Here is a 17,633-nt window from a genome sequence, read left to right on the forward strand (position 1 = left end):
AGTTTTGGAAGATCATGACAATCTGCAATTTCTTCACTTGGTTCATTTAATACTCTGGGGTGGAAACCAGCAGATCCTAGAGATTTGTCTATCTTCAGTCTCATTATTTCCTCCATTACCATCTGTAAAACTTACATTAATCTTGTATTCCTCCCCTTGATTTATTTCTCATATCTTCGGCTGACATTTTGCATCATAAAAAGTTAAGCAACCTGCATAAGCACTTCCTGTTAAGAGCATGCAGGTACATTTATTGTTCGATGAGGTCAATGTATTTACACATTTAGATGCAGCAATCTGCTTGCATTTGTTTGGAATGTATACATTTTCATTGAGGTAAAGTTACGACAAATTGACTTCCTCCTGTTATGTGTATACTGACAGCTCATGTACTCTGGGCAGGCACAGCAAGGACCAGCCGCAAATCAGCACATCCCTAGCAATATATCTTAATCCTGACGTATGAGGGAACGTCATTATTTTTTGCACTCAATCTTCCGGCATCGAGGATGGAGATTGATGAATTGGTGGCAATCTGTTCAGACCAGTTTTGTACCAATATCTGCTAACCACTGGATTCATCCCTACTCCACAAAATGAGTTCCCATTGGAATGATTGCAACATTGAACTTGATGATTTTTTTTTTTTAAAACCTGCATCACCAAAAAAAGAAAATGTTTCCTTAATATGGAAGCCGACATTAAGGTACCAGCGAAGTAAGTAACTCATTTTTTTTTGATTACCTATACCCTATACGACTCATGACACATAAACTGTATTATTGAAAGTCTGCTTTCTATAGGGTAGAGCAGCAATCTTTGATATCTGGTTGCACACAGCAAAGTGACAAGTGAGTTTCATTTGGAGTTAACTTTAACATTAATTGCTGTGCCTATTCAGAAGGTACAACTCTTACAAGGCAATTTTAAGCCCTTTCCTTGACATGCAGGTGGAAGAGAAGAGTTGTAGCTGCTCCCAATTGTTTCCTGTATTCTTTATCACTATTGTACCATTACTGCAATTGATCCATACTCGAAATGGTCTTGCATGTGGGATCAAAATCCTCAGGAGTCACTTAAGACACGGTTGGATACTGTGATGGGAGTGAGCTGCAGATGGGTTGAGTGACCTGCCTCATTTATCATCTTGCATGACTGTGACTCCTCACTTCTTTCACTTATAAAAGACATGAGTGAAACCAAATGATTGTCTGATAATCACCCAATTTGCCCAATGTCTATAGTTTTCAATATCTGGGATAATGTGGCACTGAATTGGGTTTGTTCTTTTCTCCTTTGGCTGTGCCTGTTCTCCAAAGGCCACAGCATTATTTTGGATACCTCCTCAATAATAAATCAAGGAATGTTTCTTCAGTTGAAGCAGCCAATTTAAGTTTTCTCTTTGTGCTGTCGAAGAGCCTGTAGGAAGACCTGCTTCACTTGGCCCAGTGTGTCATGGTATAATTTCAGGTCTTCTTCTTTGGCTTTTAAAGTGCTTTGCAGAGCCGTCTTTAAGGCTTCATTCTCATCCATCTGTATGGCAAGTCTGAAATCAAAAAGATACCACAGCTTTACATTCAGATTAATTCACCAACACAAACTGAGAACTTGAGGGGAATACAGAAAGAGCAGGAGAATGGGTATTTATTGGTTAGCTCTACCAAAGGGCTGGCAAAGGCATGATGTGCCCAGTAGCCTTATTCTGTGCTGTTTCTGTCTATGATTCTATAAGGTAGCTGTCAGCCATGTCTCAGTTGCAGCACTCTTGCCGCTGAATTAGAATCATGAGGTTTCAAGACCCTTTCCAGAGACTTAAGTACATAATTTAGGCTGATACTCTTGTGAAGTATGGAAAGAGTGCTGTGTTTTGGATGAGATGTTAAATCAAGGCCCCATCTAGTCACTCAGGTGGACATAAATGACCCTAAGGCACTATTTAAAGAAGAGCTGGGGAAATATTCCTGTGTCCGGTCACATATTTATCCCTCAGTTGCCGCCATCAAATTCAGATTATTTAGTCATTTATTTTATTGTTGTTTGTGGGACCTTGCTGTGAGAAAATTGGCTGTCATGTTTGCCTATATTACATCAGTAACTACGCTTCAAAAACACTTCATTGGCTACGAAGCACTTTGATCAGTGAAAGATTCTATATAAATGCAAATTCTTTTTCCTTCTAAAGTTCCTGGAGAGTAACCAAGATTGCTGCCAAAACCATTCAGGCTGGAAGTCTGATATTAAAAAACTAAGTGTGGGAAATACACAGCAGGCCCATCAGCATCTGTAAGAGAAACACAGATTTTCATTTTAGCTACTTTAGCTACTTTCCCATACTTTGCATTCTTATTAATTTTTACTATAGTCTGAAGGTTTGGGGCTGAAAACAATGGAAGAAAAAAAGCCATCATCACTGCCCAAACAGCAAAAAAAAAGAAACAAGGAGCCCTGCAATTGAAAGCATCAATCAAGATCATTGAATCATATCTTCCTCCCTTTTATTGGTCAGACCTAGGGTGCTAATAAAATGTTTGTTTTTTGTATTGCACAGTACACCACTAAAATGGAGGGCTCCTTTTCCATTACATTTGGGTAAGACTTGGCTAAGGAACTACAGTACAATACCAGAATAAGGTCATTGTATGTGCACATATTGTGTTTTTAAAAAAAAATTATATATTAAACAGTTCACCTGACTTTAAAATATTTAAAAAATTAATAGTTTCTAATGTGGGACATACAACCTGCGCTCCAAGAAAGCAGCTTACCTTCTCAAGCGCAATTAGGGATGAGCAACAAATGCTGGCTTTGCCAATGATGCCCACATCCCATGAAAGAACTGTAACGATCCCAGCTGATGTTGCTACTGGACAAGTCGGATCCCAGGGTGGAACCCGGTTTGATAGATCCTAACTTCTATTTTTTGTTTAGAAACGTGTAGAGTGGCTACTGAACAGAGTCACAGGAGTCAGCTGATAAACTTATAACAAACGGATAAAACATTTATTAAACAAGAAAAGATGAACTATATTACAATACTCCTTCACCCACAACTATAACTTTAGAGATACAAATACACGGAAAAACTCAGCAGGTCTGGCAGCATCTGCGGAGAGGAACACAGTTAACGTTTCAAGTCCGTATGACTCTTCAACAGAACTAAGTAAAAATAGAAGAGAGGTGAAATATGAGCTGGTTTAAGGGGGGATGGGACAAGTGGAGCTGATTAGAGGGCCAGTGATAGGTGGAGATAGCTAAAAGATGTCATAGACAAAAGGACAAAGAGGTGTTGAAGGTGGTGATATTTTCTAAGGAATGTGCTAATTAAGGGTAGAAAGCAGGACAAGCAAGGTACAGATAGCCCTAGTGGGGGTGGGGTGAAGGAATCGAAAAAGGCTAAAAGGTAGAGATAAAACAATGGATGGAAATACATTTAAAAATAATGGAAATAGGTGGGAAAAGAAAAATCTATATAAATTATTGGAAAAAAAAGGCGGGGGAATCGGAAAGGGGGTGGGGATGGAGGAGAGAGTTCATGATCTAAAATTGTTGAACTCAATATTCAGTCCGGAAGGCTGTAAAGTGCCTAGTCGGAAGATGAGGTGTTGTTCCTCCATTTTGCGTTGAGCTTCACTGGAGCAATGCAGCAGGCCAAGGACAGACATGTGGGCATGAGAGGAGGGTGGAGTGTTGAAATGGCAAGCGACAGGGAGGTCTGGGTCATGCTTGCGGACAGACCAAAGGTGTTCTGCAAAGCGGTCACCCAGTCTGCGTTTGGTCTCTCCAATGTAGAGGAAACCTCATTGGGAGCAATGAATACAGCAGACTAAATTGAGGGAAGTGCAAGTGAAATGCTGCTTCACTTGAAAGGAGTGTTTGGACTCCTGCCCAAACACTCTACTTGTCTCACCCCCCCTTAAACCAGCTTATATTTCACCTTTCTATTTTTACTTAGTTCTATTGAAGAGTCATACGGACTCGAAACGTTAACTGTGTTCCTCTCCGCAGATGCTGCCAGACCTGCTGAGTTTTTCCAGGTGTTTTTATTTTTATTTTGGATTTCCAGCATCCGCAGTTTTTTGCTTATGCCTTTAGAGATATATATATATAGATTCGTAAAGATAACACAAGTTACAAAAGCTATCTTACACTCTAATGTTCACAGTACGTACGCAGCCCATGTAAACCAATACACGTTGTTTCCATGGCAGGTGGGCTCTCATTTGCCTGCCACGCCATTACCTCAATGCTTCATTATGCCGGGTGCCATATTTAAAGTCCAGTCGCACATATCTCAGTGCTTCCAGGAATGCCATTTGGATACCATGGAGGCCCATTGTGATGTCCTCTACCCCTGTTCTGGCCACAGGAGGAGCAGCGACATCACCAATCCAGTATGGCAGGTGGTGGCAGTGGTGGTCAGTGCCAATGCTACACAGAAGAGGTTGGCCACCCAATGCAGACAGAGAATGAATGATCTCATCCGTGCAGCCAGGGTATGACAACCATCTCATTACTCTAAACTCACACACTCAAGCCCATCACACATTCACTGGTATCTCACTCACTGCCAGCTCAAGGGACATCATCAACCATTCTCACACACATACCCTCACATGTCCATCTGGCCTCATCTCCTCTGGAGACTGCCTCCTCAGCCCTCACCACCTTCAGGCCACTTGCACAGGTCAACATATGCCCCCACACACACCCTGGGATACCCTCCTTCCCCAGTACAGCTCTCATCCTGCAGCCTCTTCCTTTGCTTGAGGCCACTTCACCCCCTTCCCCAAGCAAGACCTTGCCCTGCAGTCATTGAAAAGGCACCCACATTTGGCTCATTTGGTAGATAGAGACCTACCCGTGAGCACCCCCCTAAAAGTGATATGGTGCTGTCTATGAAGCCTGGCGTTGATGACTGAGAGTGCTGACCAATGCAAGGTAGGCAAACAAACCTTGAAGTCCCGAGCAAAGTGCAGCCTGCCTGGTGCATGTCACTTGTGTGCTGTTGTGAAAAACGTTGGCATGTTTTCCCGCTGACGTGGGCGGACGATCCAGCAAGGGGGGAGGGAATTGAGCCTGGTGGGCTGGCCTTGTAATGATATGCTGATGTATTACAATAGGTTCCCGACGTCCAATGGCGGGAAACCCAGCCTACCATCTGAGCAGACGATTGCAAACTGGTTTCATGACGTCGTGAAACTGATTGCGCCATATTGTCCACTCACGCCACCAAACACACCTGACACCAGCGGGCACGGAAATCCCGGCCTAAGCGACAGACGCCACCCCAAACAGATGCTATGGATCCCTCATCAACTCCCCCCAGATGTTTATCATATCGCCAGCCAACCAGTGTTGCTGAACTGCATCTTTCACACGATGATTTCCAATCTCCACTCCTGAAGAACTCGCTTTGGAATCTTCCCCCAAACGACATTTTCTCTCAGATGTGTTCCACAGGGTCCACCTCCAGGGTCTCGAACTCTCCTCCAATGTTCCTCTCCCCAGGACCGCCACATGCATTCAAGCTTTGTCTTCCATGCACTCTCTCAGATATGCAACCGTGCCAACAGAACACTACTGCTTCACATGCCCATAGTAAGGAGCCACCAACCTTTGGTTGTCTCCTTGGATCTTCTGTCTTCTTGCAAGCCTATTTTGCCTTGAATCTACTTCTTGCAGTTTTCTCTCTCTAAATTTTGAGCCTTCTTCTGTGCTCCTTGCTTTTACTTCCACTGAACAGGGTCTTATTCCAGATTCCTGTCCTTGTCCTTTGACTTAACTTAGGGCTTCTTGGGGCCTTTCTCTTTTTTCTTTTGGACCTGCTCCCTGCAGTTTCCTCTCTCAGTAGACTGCTGATAACTTGATATCTCCCTTAAGATCCAGAATTCACTCGACATTCACTGTTACTTTAAACTTTAGATCAACTCATCTAAGATTCTTAGACTTATTTTTCTCAGTAATCTACTAGTATGTCCAGCTAGAGACTTAAATGGTTTCCTTCACCTTCGAGCAGAATGACCAACTGAACTCAAACTGCTTTTATGTTTCTCTCCTCTCTTTGTGGGCCTCCTGTTACTAGGCAACAGTCAAGTTTTCTACTTAAGAGTGGCAAAACATCATTAGAATGCAGGTATCTTTTTAAAGTGAAACCAAAACTCAGGTTTCCCCCCCTTTCTTAACAAACAAATACAGAAATACAAATTAAACTTAAAGATAAAACTCGTTCCTAACACCCATAAATACAAACATAACTTACTTAAACTATCTCCAGTTGCTAACAGAACAAAAAAATTGCAAAACAGGGGACACTTCATACAAGTCAAAGAATTGAGCTGCAGGAATGGGCTTATTTGTCAAAACGTTGAGCGCAGCTGCACAGCTGAGAAAGTCTATTTTATTAACCTCTAAACAAGGGAATTGAAATGTTAGGGAGATTTATTTCCACTCTCTAAGCACCATACAAAGTCACCAATATAATGAATTTCTAGCTGAATACAATATTTCTGCACCGTGTGAAGTTTTATTTTTAAATTCAAGCTTAGATTTTTTTTGTACAGGGTAAAAGAAGCCTGTGATCATCCACACTATGAAGGGAATGTTAATTAAAAGAAAATGCATTCTACGTTCACCTGTTGTGTGTTCTATTTATAGGGGTTCTAAACATTAATACAAGAAACTGCTCCAGCACAATTCTTTTGTCCAAAAGGCCCAAAAGCACCTCCAAGTCGGCAGTCACATTGAAATGCCCAATTGATAGCCAACTCCCACAACCAATATGACTACTCATAGAAAGGAATCTCCCATTGGAAGTCCCCATTCCCTGACTGCATTCAAATAAACACACAACATACCCTCAAAATCAGCTGTGGTGGACAGAGCTGTACATACAGACCAAGAATGATGCACTTCTGAGTCCCTGCCAAGCATGTACTAGCAAGCCAGTGCCGGTTTGGCATTTTGTGTCAGATGTACAAGTTTCCTACTTTCACTTGACTCAATCAGCAGGAGATACCTCATAAGATGCATTTTCATAGTTTTCCAGTGGTTTTGACAAAAAATATTGTTGGAATATATTGTCATAAAATTATCCTACCACATTCATGTAGCAATGTTACATTACACACCGGAACAAGGACACGGACCCCTTTAAAATAAACACCTTCTTACCGTATATTCAGTTCTTCTACTTGAACATCCAAAGCAATGGCCAATGGCCTCCCTGGAGGCAGATCCCCGCTGCCGCATTGGTTCTGGCACTGACGGCTGGTGCTGGACGAAACTTCATTTAGGAAAAGAGGATAGCTGTATGAGTTTTACTTTAACAATCATCAGAGAGATGGGGAGGGGGGCAAATTGGGCACGTGCAGGTTCTCAAAACAGGTGGTACACGAAATCAGCCACCCGTTATATGCCTCACCCTTTGACTTCAACAGAACGAAACATTGGGCATGTTGTATAACAGGCAGTAAACGCAATTCCACCTGTTTTGCTACCCTGGCCCAAGTCCAATTTCACTTCTGCAGTGCTGCGTGCTCTTTAAGAGCCATGAAAATAAAGGATTTTGGTTTACGTCATGCCTTATCATAACTGGCATCTTGCCACCTAAAAAAAAAAATCAAAATTAACATCCAGATCTTAGGAGGAAAGATGAGAAACTTGTTTTTCCTGAACCTTGAATGGAGGTGTCAGAGAGAGGACACTGCAGAGCTATAGAAGATATTAAACCGGATAGAAAAATATAAATATGTAGCACAATATCATGGAATACTTTGATAGAAGAACAAAAAGACAGGTTCAAAATGATGAAGGGTAGAGTTAGAACCTCTTAGAACAGAGTGAGAACAGAGTTAGAAGTTCTTCACAAGGAGCGATTAATTCTTGGGATGGGCTCCCGGGTAGGGTCAGGTAGGCAAAATCCTTGGACACATTTGAGAAACACTTGATGGTGAGAGTGTAGGTGTAGATAGATTTGCTAGGTTGGGCAGATATTCCTCATCCATATTTATTTTCTGGTATCATCTGCTGCCTGTATCCTGACTCACACCAAGCACCCTTCACCAATCACCGCCATGCTCACTGACCTAAATTGGCTACAGGTGCACCAATGCCTGGAATTTAAAATTCACATCCTTGTGCGTCTAAGCTCTGGAATTCCCTCCATAAGCCACTTACTTCACCTCTGCACTTCTCTCTCTTCTCCTTTGCCACTTTTGAAAATTATCTCTTTGACCTCTTTGATCACCTGTCCCCACATTTCTTTATGCAACTCGGTGTCAAATTTTGTCTGATTACGTACCATGAAAGAGCATTGCGATGTATTACATAGAAACGTAGAAAACAGGAGCAGGAGTGGGTCATTCGGCCCTTCAAGCCTGCTCCGCCATTCAATATGATCATGGCTGATCCTCTATCTTAACGCCATACTCCCGCTCTCTCCCCATATCCTTCGACACCTTTGGAGTCTAGAAATCTATCTATTTCCTTCTTAAATATATTCAGTGACTTGGCCTCCACAGCCTTCTGTGGTAGAGAATTCCATAGGTTTACCATCCTCTGAGTGAAGAAGTTTCTCCTCATCTCAGTCCTAAATGGCCTACTCTGTATCCTGAGACTGTAACCCCTTGTTATAGACCACCCCCTCAGCCAAAGGAAACATCGTCCCTCTATCCAGTCTGTCCAGCCCTTTCAGAGTTTTATACGTTTCAATGAGATCCCCTCTCATTCTTCTAAACTCCAGTGAATACAGGCCTAGTCGGCCCAATCTCTCCTCATACGACAATCATGCCATCCCAGGAATCAGTCTGGTGAACCTTCGCTGCACACTCTCTATGGCAAGTATATCCTTTCTTAGGTAAGGAGACCAAAACTGCACACAATACTCACCAAGACCTTGCACTGCTGCAGTAAGACATCCTTGCTCCTGTGCTCAAGTCCTCTCGCAATGAAGGCCAACATACCATTTGCCTTCTTAACTGCTTGCTGCACCTGAATGCTTGCTTTCAGTGATTGGTGTATGAGGACACACAGGTCCCTTTGTATATCAACATTTCCCAATCTATCACCATTTAAATAATACTCTGCCATTCTGTTTTTCCTACTGAAGTGGATAAGTTCATACATATCCATGTTATATGGCATCTGCCATGTACATGCCCACTCACTCAACTTGTCTAAATCGCCTTGAAGCCTCTTAACATCCTCCTCACCACTCTTATTCCCACCAAGTTTCGTGTTGTCAGCAAACTTGGAATTTTACATTTGGTTCCCTCATCCAAATCATTGATATATATTGTGAATAGCTGGGGCCCAAGCACTGATCCCTGTGGTACCCCACTAGTCACCTCCTGCCACTCCGAAAAAGACCCATTTATTCCTACTCTCTGTTTCCTGTCTATTAACCAATTCTCAACCCATGCCATTATATTACTCCCAATCAATGTGCTTTAATTTTGCATACTAACTTCTTATGTGGGACTTTATTATCAAAAGCTTTCTGAAAATCCAAATAAACCACATCCACTGGTTCTCCCTTATCTATTCTGCTAGTTACATCCTCAAAAAACTCCAGTAGGTTTGTTAAACATGATTTCCCTTACATAAATCCATGTTGACTTTGCCTAATCCTGTTGATATTTTCTAAATGTCCTGTTATCATATCCTTTATAGTAGATTCTAGCATTTCCCCTACTGCTGATGTTAGGCTAACCGGTCTGTAATTCGCTATTTTCTCCCCCTCTCCTTTTTCAAATAGTGGGATTACATTTGCCACCCTCCAATCTGCCAGGACTGTGCCAGAATCTACAGAATTTTGGAAGATGATAACCAACACATCCACTATTTCCATGGCCACCTCCTTTACTACCCTGGGATGTAGATTATCAGACCCTGGGGATTTATCAGCTTTCAGTCCCATTAATTTCTCCAGCACTATTTTTTTAGTCATATTAATTTCCTTCAATTCTTACTTCTCACGAGGCCCTTGGTTCCCTAGCATTTCTGGGAAGTTATTTGTGTCTTCCTCTGTGAAGTCTGAACCAAAGTAGTTGTTTAATTGCTCTGCCATTTCCTTGTTCTCTATTATAAATTCTCCATTTTCGGACTTGAAGGGACCTATATTTGTCTTCACTAATATTTTTCTTTTTACAAATTTATAGAAGCTTTTACAGTCTGCTTTTATGTTCCTTGCAAGTTTACTCTCACACTCTATTTTTCCCCTCTTAATCAATCTCTTGGTCCTCCTTTGCTGAATTCTAAATTGCTCCCAATCCTCAGGTCTACTAATTTTTCTAGCAACTTTATATGACTCCTCTATGGATCTAATACTATCCTTAATTTCTTTTGTTAGCCATGGTTGGGCCACTTTTCCCGTTGTGCTTTTGTGCCAGAAAGGAACCTATAACTGTTGCAATGTATACATTCGTTCCTTATTGCCCATCCACTCTCATGCTTTTTAATGATGTTCCCCGCATCTATCTTAGCCAACCTCATGCCTTCATAGTTTCTTTTGTTTAGATTTAGGACCCGAGTTTCAGATCAGAGTACTTCGCTTTCCAACCTAATGAAAAATTCTAACTTGTTATGGTCACCGTTCCCGAAAGGACCACGCACAACAAGATTATTAATTAGCCCCTTCTCATTGCACAATACCGAATCTAGGATAGCCTGTTCCCTAGTTGGTTCCTCAACATACTGGTCTAAACAACCAAGTCGTACACAATATAAATGCAAAAAGAAAATCAAAGTGATGATTACATTTGTTTTACTTTACTCAAAGTGAGAATCTACTTTGGATTTAGTAACCGTTTTTAGAGACTCCTCAGCTGAAAGGGAAGAAAAATCCCCACTACACTGCACCAGTGCTAACTTTCAATTTTCTGCATTATCTGTCCTTGAATCTGTGGGGGGAGGGTTGTGCTGCAGGCAGATACCTGCAGTGAATCTGATCAACATGTGGACAGCCAGAGGTGAAAGCTGAGTACGGTAACTAAACAAAAATACCTGGAGAAACTCAGCAGGTCTGACAGCATCTGCGGAGAGGAACACAGTTAACGTTTCGAGTCCGTATGACTCTTCAACAGAACTAAGGAAAAATAGAAAAGAGGTGAAATATTAGCTGGTTTGGGTGGGGGGGGGGGGGGGGGGGGGGGGGGTGGTGGGGTGGGACAGGTAGAGCTGGTTAGAGGGCCAGTGATAGGTGGAGATAACCAAAAGATGTCATAGACAAAAGAACAAAGAGGTGTTGAAGCTGGTGATATTATCTAAGGAATGTGATAATAAAGGTACAGATAGCCTGAGTGGGAGTGGGGTGGGGGGAAGGGATCGAAATAGGCTAAAAGGTAGAGATAAAACAATGGATGGAAATACATTTGAAAATAATGGAAATAGGTGGGAAAAGAAAAATCTATATAAATTATTGGAAAAAAGGGGGATCGGAAAGGGGGTGGGGATGGAGGAGAGAGTTCATGATCTAAAATTGTTGAACTCAATAATCAGTCCGGAAGGTTGTAAAGTGCCTAGTTGGAAGATGAGGTGCTGTTCCTCCAGTTTGCGTTGAGCTTCACTGGAACAATGCAGCAGGCCAAGGACGGACATGTGGGCATGAGAGCAGGGTGGAGTGTTGAAATGGCAAGCGACAGGGAGGTCTGGGTCATGCTTGCGGACAGACCAAAGGTGTTCCGCAAAGTGGTCACCCAGTCTGCGTTTGGTCTCTCCAATGTAGAGGAAACCGCATTGGGAGCAGCGAATGCGGTAGACTAAATTGAGGGAAGTGCAAGTGAAATGCTGCTTCACTTGAAAGGAGTGTTTGGGCCCTTGGACGGTGAGGAGAGGGGAAGTAAAGGGACAGGTGTTGCACCTTCTGCGGTTGCATGGGAAGATGCCGTGGGAGGGGGTTGAGGTGCAGGGGGTGATGGAGGAGTGGACCAGGGTGTCCTGGAAGGAACGATCCCTGCAGAATTCAGCCAGAGAGGTAGGAGGTAAAGGGAAGATGTGTTTGGTGGTGGCATCATGCTGGAGTTGGCGGAAATGACGGAGGATGATCCTTTGAATGCAGAGGCTGGTGGGGTGATAAGTGAGGACAAGGGGGACCCTATCGTGGTTCTGGGAGGGAGAGGAAGGTGTGAGGGCGGATGCGCGGGAGATGGGCCGGACACGGTTGAGGACCCTGTCAACCACCGTGGGTGGAAAACCTCGGTTAAGGAAGAAGGAAGACATGTCAGAGGAACTGTTTTTGGAAGTGGCATCATCAGAACAGATGTGATGGAGGCGAAGAAACTGAGAGAATGGGATGGAGTCCTTACAGGAAGCGGGGTGTGAGGAGCTGTAGTCGAGGTAGCTGTGGGAGTTGGTAGGCTTGTAATGGATATTGGTGGACAGTCTATCACCAGAAATTGAGACAGAGAGGTCAAGGAAGGGAAGGGAAGTGTCAGAGATGGACCATGTGAAAATGATGGAGGGGAGGAAATTGGAAGCAAAATTAATAAATTTTTCCAGGTCCAGACGAGAGCATGAAACAACACTGAAGCAATCATCGGTGTACCGGAGAAAGAGTTATGGGAGGGGGGCGGAGTAGGACTGGAACAAGGAATGTTCCACATACCCCATAAAGAGACAGGCACAACTGGGGCCCATGCGGGTACCCATAGCCACACCTTTTATTTGGAGGTAGTGAGAGGAGTTTAAGGAGAAATTGTTCAGTGTGAGAACAAGTTCAGCCAGACGGAGGAGAAGAGGCAGTTGAGGCCAGGGAACTGGAAATTGTTGATATGATGTGGGGTGTCAGAGGAATCACGATGTAGGTGGGAAGGGACTGGACAAAGGGAGAGAGAATGGAGTCAAGATAGCAAGAAATGAGTTCCGTGGGGCAGGAACAGGCTGACATGATCGGTCTGCTGGGACAGTCCTGTTTGTGGATTTTGGGTAGGAGGTAGAAGCGGGCCGTCCGAAGCTGGGAGACTATCAGGTTGGAAGCTGTGGAAGGAAGATCTCCAGAGGAGATGAGGTCAGTAACAGTCCTGGAAACAATGGCTTGATGTTCAGTGGTGGGGTCATGGTCCAGGGGGAGATAGGAGGAAGTGTCTGCGAGTTGACGCTCGGCCTATGCGAGGTAGAGGTCAGTGCGCCAGACAACAACAGCACCACCCTTGTCAGCAGGTTTGATGACAATGTCAGGGTTGGACCTGAGAGAACGGAGTGCAGCAAGTTCAGAGAGAGACAGGTTAGAGTGGGTGAGAGGAGCAGAGAAATTGAGATGGCTGATGTCATGCCGACAGTTCTCAATGAAAAGATCAAGAGAAGGTAAGAATCCAGAGGGAGGGGTCCAGGTGGAGGGAGAATATTGGAGGCGGGTAAAAGGATCCGTTGAACGGGGAGAGGACTCCTGCCCAAAGAAGTGAGCACGGAGACGAAGGCGGCTGAAGAAGAGTTCAGCATCATGCCGAGCCTGAAATTCATTGAGACGAGGGCGCAAGGGTATGAAACTAAGTCCTTTGCTGAGCACTGTAACTAAACAAAAACAGAATTACCTGGAAAAACTCAGCAGGTCTGGCAGCATCGGTGGAGAAGAAAAGAGTCGACGTTTCGGGTCCACACGATCCTTCAACAGAACTGAAGTATAGTTAGGAGAGGGGTGAAATATAAGCTGGTTTAAGGTCGGGGGAGAGAGGTTGGTGGGGGTGGGGGGGGGGGCGGTGTGGTTGTAGGGACAAGCAAGCAGTGATAGGAGCAGATAATCAAAAGATGTCACAGATAAAGGAACAAAGAGGTGTTGAAGGTGGTGATATTATCTAAGAGAATGTGCTAATTAAGAATGGATGGCAGGACACTCAAGGTACAGCTCTAGTGGGGGTGGGGTGGAAAGATTGACAAGGTATTAGTTGTAGATTTAAAAATAATGGAAATAGGTGGGAAAAGAAATACCTATATAAATTATTGAAAAAAAAACAAAAGGGAGGGGGAGGAAACGGGGTGGGCATGGGGGGAGGTGGAGTTTAAGATCTAAAGTTGTTGAATTCAATATTCAGCTCGGAAGGCTGTAAAGTGCCTAGTCGGAAGATGAGGTGCTGTTCCTCCAGTTTGCGTTGGGCTTCACTGGAACAATGCAGCAAGCCAAGGACAGACATGTGGGCAAGTGGGCAGGGTGGAGTGTTAAAATGGCAAGCGACAGGGAGGTTTGGGTCTTTCTTGCGGACAGACCGCAGGTGTTCTGCAAAGCGGTCGCCCAGTTTGCATTTGGTCTCTCCAATGTAGAGGAGACCGCATTGGGAACAACGAATGCAGTAGACTAAGTTAGGGGAAATGCAAGTGAAATGCTGCTTCACTTGAAAGGAGTGTTTGGGCCCTTGGACGGTGAGGAGAGAGGAAGTGAAGGGGCAGGTGTTGCATCTTCTGCGTGGGCATGGGGAGGTGCCATAGGTGGGGGTTGAGGAGTAGGGGGTGATGGAGGAGTGGACCAGGGTGTCCCGGAGGGAATGATCCCTACGGAATGCCGCCGAGGGGGTGAAGGGAAGATGTGTTTGGTGGTGGCATCATGCTGGAGTTGGCGGAAATAGCAGAGGATGATCCTTTGAATGCGGAGGCTGGTGGGGTGATAAGTGAGGACAAGGGGGACCCTATCATGTTTCTGGGAGGGAGGAGAAGGCGCGAGGGTGGATGCGCGGGAGATGGGCCGGACACGGTTGAGGGCCCTGTCAACGACCGTGGGTGGAAAACCTCGGTTAAGGAAGAAGGAGGACATGTCAGAGGAACTGTTTTTGAAGGTAGCGTCATCAGAACAGATGCGACGGAGGTGAAGGAACTGAGAGAATGGGATGGAGTCCTTACAGAAAGCGGGGTATGAGGAGCTGTAGTCGAGGTAGCTGTGGGAGTCGGTAGGCTTGTAATGGATATTGGTGGACAGTCTATCATCAGAAATTGAGACAGAGAGGTCAAGGAAGGGAAGAGAAGTGTCAGAGACGGACCATGTGAAAAAGATGGATGGGTGGAGATTGGAAGCAAAATTAATAAATTTTTCCAGGTCCCGACGAGAGCATGGAGCAGCACTGAAGTAATCATTGATGTACTGGAGAAAGAGTTGTGGGAGGGGGCCGGAGTAGGACTGGAACAAGGTATGTTCCACATACCCCATAAAGAGATAGGCATAGCTGGGGCCCATGTGGGTACCCATAGCCGCACCTTTTATTTGGAGGAAGTGAGAGGAGTTAAAGGAGAAATTGTTCAGTGTGAGAACAATTTCAGCCAGACGGAGGAGAGGAGTGGTGGATGGGGATTGTTCGGGCCTCTGTTCAAGGAAGAAGCTAAGGGCCCTCAGACCATCCTGGTGGGGGATGGAGGTGTAGAGGGATTGGACATCCATGGTGAAGAGGAAGCGGTTGGGGCCAGGGAACTGGAAATTGTTGATGTGACGTAAGGTGTCAGAGGAATCACGGATGTAGGTGGGAAAGGACTGGACAAGGGGAGAGAGAAGGGAGTCAAGATAATGAGAAATGAGTTCCGTGGGGCAGGAACAGGCTGACATGATCGGTCTGCCGGGACAGTCCTGTTTGTGGATTTTGGGTAGGAGGTAGAAGCGGGCCGTCCGAGGTTGGGTGACTATCAGGTTGGAAGCTGTGGGAGGAAGATCTCCAGAGGAGATGAGGTCAGTGACAGTCCTGGAAACAATGGCTTGATGTTCCGTGGTGGGGTCATGGTCCAGGGAGAGGTAGGAGGAAGTGTCTGCGAGTTGACGCTCAGCCTCCGCGAGGTACTAAACAGTTCCCTTCTCTTCTACAGCAGAGTTCTGTCATTGCATTTCACAAGTGAAAATATCTTGTAAACACACCTTGTTAGCTGTAATTTTATAATCCAGCTATTGTTTACATTTTGTCTTTGAGAGTCTATTTTTTTTAAAAAATGAGCATTACTCTAAGCTGTACAACGTCATAAGGAGAATGCTAAAATGCTAGACGTTTGTCAACGAAAATAACAAAAATGAGTGAGCTTTGCAATTTCGCTCCCCACCACTCCACCCCACCCCACCCCACCGCCAACCCATCGTAAACCTTCTTACTATTCACATTGCTTGCTTATGGTTGCCGCCTGCTGACAACACCAAAATCAAACAGGGGGCAAGATAAGGTCAGAGCAGGAATTGATTTAACACTCCAGCTCTCATGCATAATTTGCTGATAAAAAAGCACTGAACAGCTTAATAGTCTCAATAATTAATGCTCCTGTATCACAGAAATAACTGGAAAAATAGTCTTGCATTCCCCTGATGGTACAGCCACTTTATCCAGTGAGTAGGAGAGTGCAAAAAGGTCACAGATGCAAATGGCTTCCTTCAGCACTGTAACCATTCTATGGGCTGACACCCCCTGTACAGCATCAAAGTTGGGGGAAAGTCTGCCTGTGCCTGACCAGCTCACCCCTGCAGCCATTTAACGGCTGTTGGGCCTTAAATTGACTGGATCGGGTCTTTCTCCCTCATCAAGGAGGAAGTTCCACCTCTAAGAGATGCCGGTCAAATGGCCAGCAGCTTTCTTGTCCCAGCAGCACCACTGGGAGCAGTGGCTACCGTTGGGATGCTGATGTCGCCTAGACTTTAAGTTAAGTCCAGGGTCTCACCAGGGCCAGGCTTGGAGGCCCTGGTAAGGGGCCAAGGTGGTGGGGGCAGGCGGGGGATGGTGGGGTGGTGGACGGGATTGACATGGTGGAGAGGAGGGGAAAGCTGGTGGTCTGAATGCTTAGCTCCTTTGCTGCGGGAAAAATCCTAGTAGTGGTGGGAGGATGCCTTAAGTGGTCGTTAATTGCCATGGTACCCAATTTTACGCCCCCCACCCCCAACTGCCATCGCGCCCCAGGGTGGGGAGACGAGGTTTAAAATTCAGCCCTATGATTCTATAAAGCACTATAAAAATGCAAATTGTTGTAATATGCACTGCCAGGAAACCTTTATTTTCATTTTTAACGAAAGGTCCCTTCCTGTGTTGGGGAAGTGAAAGAGTAAAAGAGCTGAACTCCAGAGATGAGGCGAGAGTGAATGACCTTGACATCAAGGCCGCATTTCACCGAGTGTGGCATTAAGGAGCCCTAGCAAAACTGGAGTCAATGGGACAAAAACAGAAAATGCTGGAAAACCACAGCAGGTCTAATAGCATCTGTGGAGAGAAAGACAGAGTTAATGTTTCGAGTCTGTATGACTCTTCTTCAGAGCTAAAGAGAAGTAAAAATGTGATGAAATGGGAATTGATGAAATGGAGTCAATGGGAATTGGGGGAAAACTCTCCGCTGGTTGGAGTCATACCTAGCACAATGGAAAATGGTTGTGGTTGTTGGAGGTCAATCATCTCAGCTCCAGGACATCACTGCAGGAGTTCCTCAGGATATGTCCTAGACCCAACCATCTTCAGCTGTTTCATCAATGACCTTCCCTCCATCATAAGGTCAGAAGTGGGGATGGTTGCTGATGATTGCACAATTTCAGCACCATTCATGACTGCTCAGATACTGAAGCAGTCCATGTCCAAATGCAGCAAGACCTGGACAACATCCAGGCTTGGGCTGACAAGTGGCAAGTAACATTCGTGCCACAAGTGGGAGGCCATCCCCATCAAGAGAGAACCTAACTATCACCCCTTGATGTTGAAAGGCAT

The 17,633-nt window shown here is 44.8% G+C and overlaps 1 protein-coding gene across 2 annotated transcripts in view; it reads right to left on the bottom strand.

Moving 5' to 3' along the window:
• Positions 1 to 204: 204 nt before the first annotated feature.
• The window catches only part of ccdc13 (coiled-coil domain containing 13), a 65,258-nt gene continuing 47,829 nt past the window's right edge, over positions 205 to 17,633 (bottom strand). The window contains exons 14-15 of one of the 2 annotated variants that reach the window (XM_078536657.1): positions 7,171 to 7,282; positions 205 to 1,546 (exon numbers count right to left, since the gene is read on the bottom strand). In XM_078536657.1, the coding sequence (XP_078392783.1) occupies positions 1,390 to 1,546; positions 7,171 to 7,282 (269 nt within the window). In that variant the 3' untranslated portion in view covers positions 205 to 1,389. The remainder of the gene's footprint in view (positions 1,547 to 7,170; positions 7,283 to 17,633) is intronic. The other variant, XM_078536664.1, reaches the window with a different exon arrangement.

Source organism: Cetorhinus maximus, chromosome 3 (assembly GCF_964194155.1).
Source record: "Cetorhinus maximus chromosome 3, sCetMax3.hap1.1, whole genome shotgun sequence".
Classification (NCBI taxonomy): domain Eukaryota; kingdom Metazoa; phylum Chordata; class Chondrichthyes; order Lamniformes; family Cetorhinidae; genus Cetorhinus; species Cetorhinus maximus.